The 9,653-nt window shown below is 43.3% G+C and overlaps 1 protein-coding gene across 1 annotated transcript; it reads left to right on the top strand.

Moving 5' to 3' along the window:
- Positions 1 to 4,334: 4,334 nt before the first annotated feature.
- On the top strand, positions 4,335 to 9,435 carry LOC143961871 (E3 ubiquitin-protein ligase TRIM11-like). Its single transcript, XM_077471207.1, has 2 exons — positions 4,335 to 5,093; positions 6,728 to 9,435. Exons 1-2 carry the CDS (start codon positions 4,393 to 4,395, stop codon positions 7,596 to 7,598), a joined length of 1,572 nt encoding a protein of 523 aa, XP_077327333.1. The 5' UTR covers positions 4,335 to 4,392; the 3' UTR covers positions 7,599 to 9,435.
- The last annotated feature ends 218 nt before the right edge of the window (positions 9,436 to 9,653 follow it).

Genomic DNA, 9,653 nt, shown 5'->3' with positions numbered 1-9,653 from the left:
TTATTTTGAAGTTGGAAAGTTTTTGATAAGTAGAGAGGGCCGACATCAAATTAGGCAGAGAGATACGGGGCTGTTGGACAAAAAATAAGATGTCATGAGCATATGCCATATATTTATGGATTGTAGAGCCTATTTGAACCCCCTGGATATTAATATTATGTGGAATTGTGGACAGGAAGGGTTCAAGGGTAAGGGCAAACAGGAGCGGGGATAGGGGGCAGCCCTGCCTGGTACCGTTATAGAGCGAGAATGAGTCACTCATAGAGCCGTTTATGCGAACTCATGCAGTGGGAGTGGAGTACAGAGAGGTTTTGCGGTGGAACATTTTAGGGCCAAGTCCCAGGTGATGCAGAGTCGTTTTGAGGTAGTCCCAGTCCACTTGATCGAACGTCTTTTCGGCGTACGTAGAAACAAGTAGGGTGGGCTGGGAGCACCGTCGAACGTATTGAATCAGGGATATGGTCCGGAGGGAATTATCCCTGGCTTCCCTACTGGGTATGAAGCCAACCTGATCCTTTGAGATCCAGCTAGGAATAAGGGGAAGTAACCGGTTGGCCAGAACCTTGGAATAAAGCTTGACCGTCAACATTAAGCAGGGAAATCAGCCTATAGCTACTACATACTGTAGGATCTTTACCTGGTTTAGGTATGACTCTAATGTGGGCTGTAAGGGTTTCCGGCCGCAAACAGGTTTTGCGTGATATTGAGTTGGCATATGCCATGGGGTAGGGGAGTAAGATGTCGCTGAATGTTCTATAGTAACAAATAGTGTACCCGTCAGGACCGTGGGCCTTTCCCGTGGGTGAGGATTTTAGGGCTACCCGGAACTCCTCCTCCGTAAAGTCCTCTTCTAGTGCTTGGAGTGCGGAAGTGGATAGCTTGGGTAAATTGACCTCCTTTAAATACGCCTGTATGCGGTTGCGTTTTTCTCCCGGGGTCAGCGGGGTTGTTTCACTCTGCACATTATATAGATACGTATAATAATCTTTAAAGGCTGCGGCTATGTGGGGGGTAGCGTGTACTATATTACCATTGGGGAGTTTTATTTTGGGGATAAAAGACCTGGTCTGTTTCGCCTTGAGGGATCTCGCCAGCTGTCTACCGGGTTTATTTCCCCACTCATATATCGTCTGAGCGAAGCGTTGGGATTTCCTTTTAGTGTCCAGATCCAGGAGGGTTTTTAATTCCTCCCTTTTTAGAGTGAGAGCTTTTAAATGGGATGCATGTAGAGTAAGTTTATGCTGTTTGTCCAGTTCTGCAATTTGACCCAGGACCCGCGCGATCTGCTGTATCTAAGATGCGGTCTAGTGGCATATTAATATCCCCCGCTAGGATAGTTATACCATCGGCAAATTGCGCTAATTTAGAGAGAATCTGGGATAGGAAAGCAGGTTGGTGTCAGTTAGGGCAATACACGTTTGCCAAAGTGCAGCGCGTGTTTCCCAAAAAACCCTTTAGAAAAAGATACCGACCATGATCGTCCGCTAGCATTTCAACAAGGCGGAAAGGAACACTGCTGCTGAATCCTATGGCCACTCCTTTTGCCTTGTTAGTATCAGACAGTCTGTAGTACAATTGCGGGAATTGAGGGGAGGTCAATTTGACCGGTGTTGTATGAGTCAAGTGCATTTCCTGAAGAAAGGCAATTGAGCATGTGGCTTTTTTCAATTCACGGGTGATTTGGTGCCTCTTTGCAGCAACATTTAGGCCCCTTACATTATAAGTAGTAATTGTTAGGGAGGTCATACCATCAGCAGAGTGCTACCTTTGGGCTGGTATTTCCACGCAAGCCACCCAGGGAGGAAAGGGATGGGGGGGGAGGAGAGACAGAAGGAAGATAGAGAAATTGAAGTAGAAGAGACAATCTGAAGTATCTAAAAGTCATTTCTGAAATTAAACCATTGGGAACAGTTAACAAGTCACGCAGAAATCTGCCGTGATCCCTGAGGGGAAGGGGAGAGCAGGCGGCAGTCCCGTCCTCAAACCAGGAGTCAGGAGTCGTAATGTGAATGCCAACCGCTCCCTCCAACCCAAAAAGGGGGGATAGGGGATTTACTGAGCGAAAGGCACATGGGAGCAATGTGCCCCGCCAGCGTTCAGCAAAGCGTTAGGATAAAAGAGAACACAAAAATGCAAAGATGCAACATATGGGATAACAGCGACTGAAACCTTCGGCTGCACTTAGGAACCATTGAGCCTATCGATCAATGTCCTGGCGGACAGTTATACATACTTGCAGGACTACTCCATCGGTCCAGAACAGGAAAAAACAAGGGGGTCCCATGACAAGGGGGGCACCTGGAGTCCGCTAATGTAGCGTAGGGCAAATGCACCGGCACGAGTTGTGAACCTACTCACAGTAGGCGTGTCCACTCCAATCATGGGCCTTTAACGTCTAATAGTGTTGAAAAAGTGATCCGGAGCAAGGAGTAGAGGAAGCAATCCAGGAGCAACAACAATAGAAAAAAAAAAGTAGGAATAAAAGCAAAATGATCATCAGATAGCGTCAATCAGACGTTCTTTTGTGTAGATCCTGGAAGGGATGTGCACCTTTTTTTCGACGGGGTTCTCCGCCATTGAGGATCTGGAATATAGGAGAACTGAGGGATGTGGACCTGCCATCCTGGGAGATCAATTGGTGGCAAATTGAGTTCCTTCAGGAACGTGGGTAGATCCTCCGGGAACTGCAAGGTGTGGGAGCGGCTATTTTTAGTGGCTATTAGACACGCCGGGAACACCCATCTGTAGGTAATCTCATCAGCGCGTAGGAGATCCAAAAGGGGCTTAAGTGCTCTGCGACGGTCTAGCGTGTCCTTAGATAGGTCTGGGAAAATGCTGATGGTGGCCCCGTCAAAGTCTATGGTTGGTGTACTCTGCATTTTGAGCATTACAGCATTTTTGTCTGAAAAGTAATGTAGACGACAAATAACATCTCTCGGTCGATCCGAGGAAAAATTGCAGGGGCGAAGGGCTCGATGCACATGGTCGAATCGCAGTGGCTTGGTTGACCGGCTTACCTAGGATCATGTTAAGGATGCCATGGATCGATGGTTCAAGATCATTATCACCAATGGCCTCCGGGAGACCCCGCACTCGTAGATTATTTCTGCGATTTCTGTTCTCGAGGTCTTCGAGCCTGTAAGATGAGGCCCGCTGGGCAAACGCTAGTTGCGTGACCGTCTCTTGCAATTCTTTAATGGCGGAGGCCTGCGAATCCTGTTTGAGCTCCGTCTCCTCCACCCTGTCCAGAATGTGCGCCATATCAGCTCTAACTCCAGTAATCTCCTTCTTTATGGATTTTCCCAGTCCATGGAACATCCCCGCCAACTCCTTCTTAAGACCGCTGACTAGGTTGGACATGTTGGAGCACTCAGGGGACCCGGGGTCTTTCAGAAGATCAGAGCAGTAGGAGGAGGCTGGAGAGCTTTCCTGGATAGAGGCAGCCAGAGAGGAGGGGGAGAAGTTGCGTTTAGGAGTCCTGTCGTGGTTGCCTCGCTTGCCCGACACCGACTTCCCTGCGGCAAGAAAGTGCTGTATTGATCAGGAGCCGGATTGGGTAAGTACGGGCCCTTTTCCAGATCGCTTGTTAGTTGTGGAACGAGATCTAGGTTTCATTGTTGGCATAATTGTGGTGGTGAGGATGAATGCTGGACGGGACTCAGGGTCACTCACATTTCAGTAAACACGGCATGTGCAGATGGAATTGGTCACAAGGAGCTGACATGAGAGGCACTCCTTTTATGTTTTCCAATGTGGCAGTAGGTCTCAGCTGCAGGAACATTGGTGCCAATCGGTTAATCCTGCCTTATATCACCCCCCTCTATGCTCCCATTGCTCTCCCCCCAACCTCACCGTTCATTAATTGCTGTGCATCCTCATGGAGCAAGTGACTGACACTGTGCTGAAATATCTCAGATGACTTCTCCATGCCAATTGGTGGGGCAATGACAGGAGTATCTGTGGATGAGGAGGAAGAACAGGGAGCTTTAGCAGCTACTGATGACTTCAATCTATTCTGATCCTGGAAGACAGAGGAGGAGGAGGATGAAGACTTGATTAGACTCCACGGTCTTCTCTTCAGCTCTGGGTGTATAACAGGCTTGCTGCCAGAAAAATGTGCCCCACCCCTAGGTGCTGCACCCCGATGTGGTCTGTGGGTACAAATTCTGGAAGAAAAGTATGTCATGGTGGCCCTCAAGGGGTTAAATAGATGTTTATAAGTGTAAATGTACACAGTCATGGGGCGTGTCCTAATCTGACATAGAAAGGTTTCTAAGTCAACAGAAAGCTGAGCTCAGCCTCACCCTGTGTAGGAGAGCGTCACCCCTCCCCCATCCACATTCCTCTCCGGTGTCAGAGACTTTCAGTTTAGTTTCTCTTCTGCTGTCAGCGATGGCGTCTGGTGATCTGAGAGCTGAGTTGGAATGTTCCGTCTGTCTGAACATTTATACGGATCCTGTAACCCTGAGATGTGGTCACAACTTCTGCCGGGTCTGTATTGATGGTGTGCTGGATACACAGGAGGGGTCTGGAGGATATTCCTGTCCTGAATGTAGAGAGAAGTTTCCGGATCGGCCTGCACTGCAGAAGAACATGAAACTACGTAACATAGCAGAGACTTTCCTGTCTGCTCATCAAGATCAAGAGGAGTCCGGGGTCTTCTGTACTTACTGTGTGGACTCTCCTGTACCTGCTGTTAGATCCTGTCTGCACTGTGAGGTTTCTCTGTGTGATAAACACCTGAGAGTCCACAAAAAGTCCCCAGAACACGTCTTATGTGACCCCACCTTGTCCATGGAGAGCAGGAAATGCTCCGTCCATAAGGAGGTTTTGAAGTACTTTTGCACCAAAGATAACGCCTGTATCTGCGTGTCCTGCAGTTTGGCTGGAGAACATCGGGGACACCAGGTGGAGACACTGGATGAGGCTTCTGAGAAGAAGAAGAAGACACTGAGGAATGTTCTGCAGGAACTTCTGACAAAGAGAGAGGAGACGGAGGAAAGAGTCCAGAGTCTGCAGGAACACCGGAGGAAAGTAGAAGAAGAAGCAGCCGGTGACACCGAGAGAGTCACTGCCCTGTTTAGAGATCTCAGGTAGACATGTGCACTGACATAAAATTCATTTGTTTTCCTTCCATTCTATTTTTTGCTTTTTTGGAAATTTGGAAATTTGAAAATTCGGAAAATCAGAAATCTGAAAATTCTGATATTCAAATTTATGAATTTCCAGCTTTCTGAATTTTGAATTTCAAATTTCCAAATATTGAAATTTTCTAATTTCCAAATTTTCCAAATTCCAAATTTTCCAAATACCGAATTTTCCAATTTAGAATTTAGAATTTTCTAATTTACAAATTTTCATATTTTAAACATTTGAAAATCTAAAAATGCGAAAATATGAAAAAAAAGCAAGAAAATCTGTAAAATTTGATTTATTAACTAAGTATTAAATTATAGGTATTGGAATTTCCTTTCAAATTTTGCTGTTAGTGAATGTAACAAATACAAATGTATCTGAAGTTATGAATTATCCAAAATAATGAATCTAAACAAATGGAATGGAACAAATTCATAATTAATAATATTAAGGTTTTGTTATTATTATTGTTATTTATTATTATTAGATCATTACTTTCCTTTTGTTTAGATTTGTTATTTCAGATAATTTGTAACTTTGGATACATTCATATTCATTACATTCACTAACAGCCAAATTTGAAAGAAAATTCCAATAACTATAATTTAATATTTATTATTGTTTAATTTTTATTTCAGATTTACGGGTTTTCAAACTTTCAGATTTTTATTCTTTAGAATTTTCAGATTTTCATTCTTATTTTTGAACTTTCAAATTTACACATTTTTGAATTTTCAGATTTTTATTCTTATTCTTGAATTTTCAAATGTACAAATTTTTGAATTTTCTAATTAATTTTTTTTGGAATCTTAAAATTTACACATTTTTGAATTTTCAGATTTTTATTCTTATTCTTGAATTTTCAGATTTACAAATTTTGGAATTTTCAAATTTACATATTTTGGAATTTTAGAATTTACACATTTTGGAATTTTAGCATTTACAAATTTTTGTTTTTTCCTATTTTCATTTTTATTTTGGAATTTTCTAATTTACAACTATTTGAATTTTCAGATTTTCATTCTTATTTTTGAATTTTCACATTTACACATTTTGAATTTTCAAATTTACAAATTTTGGAATTTTCTGATTTTAATTTTTATTTTGGAATTTTCTAATTTTTACATTTTCAAATTTACAAATTTTTACATTTTCAAATTTACAATTTTTTACATTTTCAAATTTTCAAATTTTCATATTCATGAAATATAGAATTTTTGAATTTCCAAATAAAAAATTTACAAATTTCTTAATTTAGAATTTTAGAATTTTCCGAAAATACCAATTTCTGAATTTTCCAAAATTTTGAATTTCCAAATTCGAATTTCGAAATCTCAATTTTCCGAAATCTCACATTTGCAAAATTTTGAATTTCTGATTTTTTGAATTTTCCAATTTCTGAATTCCATATTTCCGAAAATTTAAAATTTTGGAAAATTTGGAAATTCAAAACTCGGAAATTCGGAAACTTGGAAATTCTAAATTTCAGAAACTCAGAAATTCAAAAGTTTGGAAAATTGGAAATTTCAGAATTGACAAATTTTTCTAAATTCCTTAAAAAACTAAATGAATTGCACATGTCTAATCTCAGGAGACGTCTGGAAGACCTGGAGAAGAGAGCCCTGAGGGACATCTCCGGGAGGGCAGAGCGGATCTCCATCTCCATCCGGGATCTGGAAATAAAGAAGGAGGAGCTGTCCAGGAAGTTGCGTCACATTGAGGAGCTGTGTAACGTGACGGATCCACTGACTGTCTTACAGGAATCAGACACAGGTGACTTGTGTGATACTGAGGATGGAGATAATGAGGACAGAGAGAGACATGAGGAGCTCCTCCATGATGGAGGGGGTCTGGATGTGCCGGGGGTCTTACACACAGGTTTATCTGATATAATAACAGAGGTAAATGTATACTTCTATATACAGGGAGCTGCAGACATATTACTGGATGGAAACACAGCTGGTAATTATCTACAGATATCAGATGACAGGAAAACTGTATCCAGGTCAGATATAGAGCAGAATCACCCAGAAACACCAGAGAGATTCCAGTATTGTTCTCAGGTGTTGAGCAGTCGGAGTTTCTCCTCAGGGAGACATTACTGGGAAGTGGATGTCGGGGGGTCAGAGAGCTGGAGAGTCGGGATGTGTTACCCCAGTATAGAGAGGAGAGGGGGGGAGTCAGTGATTGGAAATAATATCAAGTCCTGGGGATTGGACAGGGAAGGTGATCAGTATTGTGTGATACATGACAGTAAAGAGATCCTCTTACCCACCAATCCCTCCAGTAACAGAGTCAGGATATATCTGGATTATGAGGCCGGGCGGATCTCCTTTTATGATCTGTGTGACCCGATCCGACACCTCCACACCTTCACCACCACCTTCACTGAGCCCCTCCATGCTGTGATATATGTATGGGGAGGTTGTATAAAGATATGTGGGGGGAGGCGGGAGATGTGAGAGCTCCGCCCACAGTCTGGTGACATCACAGTGGACGGGTGGTGGGATTGGTTCATTGATCAGCCAATGATTGGAGGAAGTGGTGGCTCCTGGGAGAAGTCTGAGGGCCTCCTTCTGAAAATACTAGTTCCCTGGCTGTGTGTAATGTAAGAACTTATAAAGTGGTAGTAAAGACAAAATATAAAATGACGGATATGACGGCGTCTGTCACTGACATGAACACAGCAGTCTTTGTTTTTTCGGAGTCCTCCTGGAATTTTGTTCTTTTACCTGTTGGTTCTGCTGTTATTTCCCAACTTCCTATAACAGACCAATCTGTCCAGCAAAAGTGGCAGTTAGAGGGTTGGGACAAACCATTCACCACTGACAGGGGTGCTTACAATGGTCAGCTTTTAGTCATTGATGAAAAACCTTTATCCCAAAAGGAGACACAAATGTTGGTGTAACGGCTTATAAAGTGTTATCTGGAGTTCTCCTTTAATTTGTTAGTCACTTATGTAAAGTCCATCTAAATCTACTAGTCCATCCAACACCCCCCTCTCCAGACAAGGCTGCTGTCCAAGGGGGTCTCCACTGCCTCTCCATAGATAGAGGAGCCGCCCTAAGACAGGAAGTGTGTTACTGGCAGGATCACCAGGAGAAAATAAAGGTAAAAACAGAAAAGGAATGCAGCCACCACATCTAAGGATTGGTAAGCTCCAATAATTGTCATTTCTGTTTTGGGATTTATTACCACTTTAAGTCTCCGACCCGGAACAAGCATGGGGGGAATAAGAATCAGAAAAGAGTCAGAATTCCTTATCTCTATACTTGTTCCGGGTCACAGACTGAGACAGTAATGAAGGCAAAGCATCAGCATGACAGCCAGGGAACTAGCATTCTCACAAGGAGAGTAATGGTAGAAATGGCGGCCCCCATGACTCTCTCATGACAGGGGCCCTTTAACCCTTTCTCTTCCACAACCGTTTTAGCATTTTTTGCACACATGTTTAACCGCTTGCTGCCCGTCGGCCGTCATATGACAGCTGGGGGCGGCGCGGCTCTCGTTCTGGGTGGACATCATATGTCGGCCTCCCAGAATGACCGATCACGTGCGCCCGTTGGGGTGCGCATCATGGCGATCGGTGGTGCGGTGTGTCAGTCTAGCACACCGCCACACCAATCTTGGTAAAGAGCCCCTGATTGTAATTTATTTTTTAATTAGTAATGGCGGTGAATCTGCGATTTTTTATCATGACTGTGACATTGCGGCGGACACATCGGACACTTTTGACACCATTTTGGGACCATTGACATTTATACAGCGATCAGTGCTATAAAAATGCGCGCACCCACTTGCCGCCGGTGACGGAGCGACGTACGGTTACGTCGTTTTGCGCACCCGTGGCACTTTGATGACGTATATCGGCGTGAGCCGGTCGGCAAGTGGTTAAAATTGTGTGCGCCCCTGAAATGACAACAATCTTTGGTGCGCTTTATTTTCATAGACGACACTTTACAAGCCCCTACAGGTCATCAGTTTAGAGATAACTGTGAGTAATGGGCTGAGAATTTCTTCTCTCACTCCGGTGTGTGTGGTGATATGTAATGTGCAGTGCAAGCAATGGCCTTGTGTGTAGGTGTCCCTGAAACATGCATTTACATTCATACCTGTATTGGGGGGGTGGGGCACTCAAAAATGTTGGGGTGGGGGGGACTTTAGGGGCAATTTATGTGTAATATCATCGCTCCCAACTGTCCCTGATTTGGAGCAAAGTCCCTCTGTCCCTCTTTCCTCCTCATCTGTCCCTCATTTTGGTCTGATCTATATAGATGTATATAAAATGCACTTTTTATCTATCAAAAAAGTGTTTCCCACTTTCATCCAATTTCTAAATTGCTACATTTGTAAATGTTGAAAGCCAATATAAGGGAAGAGTCGTGGTAAAGAAATCCCTTGTGGATTTAATTAACCTTTTTTTTGGTTATTTCTCCTTTAACGGGGTGTGGCAGGGGGCGTGTCCTATGCCTACATACATTTACTGGTAGGTGTCCCTCATTCCCATCTCATAATGT

This window comes from Lithobates pipiens, unplaced genomic scaffold, assembly GCF_037356315.1.
Source record: "Lithobates pipiens isolate NorthernLeopardFrog02 unplaced genomic scaffold, aLitPip1_a1.2 Scaffold_8, whole genome shotgun sequence".
NCBI classification, from domain to species: domain Eukaryota; kingdom Metazoa; phylum Chordata; class Amphibia; order Anura; family Ranidae; genus Lithobates; species Lithobates pipiens.
The sequence above is the reverse complement of the archived record's forward strand: the minus strand, read 5'-3'. Positions and strand labels throughout refer to the sequence as shown.

Excerpts from the sequence above, each read along its gene's own strand:
- LOC143961871 (XM_077471207.1), top strand. The coding sequence starts at position 4,393 with ATGGCGTCTGGTGATCTGAGAGCTGAGTTGGAATGTTCCGTCTGTCTG. Across the intron at positions 5,094-6,727 it reads GCCCTGTTTAGAGATCTCAG|GAGACGTCTGGAAGACCTGG; the intron begins GTAGACATGTGC and ends GTCTAATCTCAG.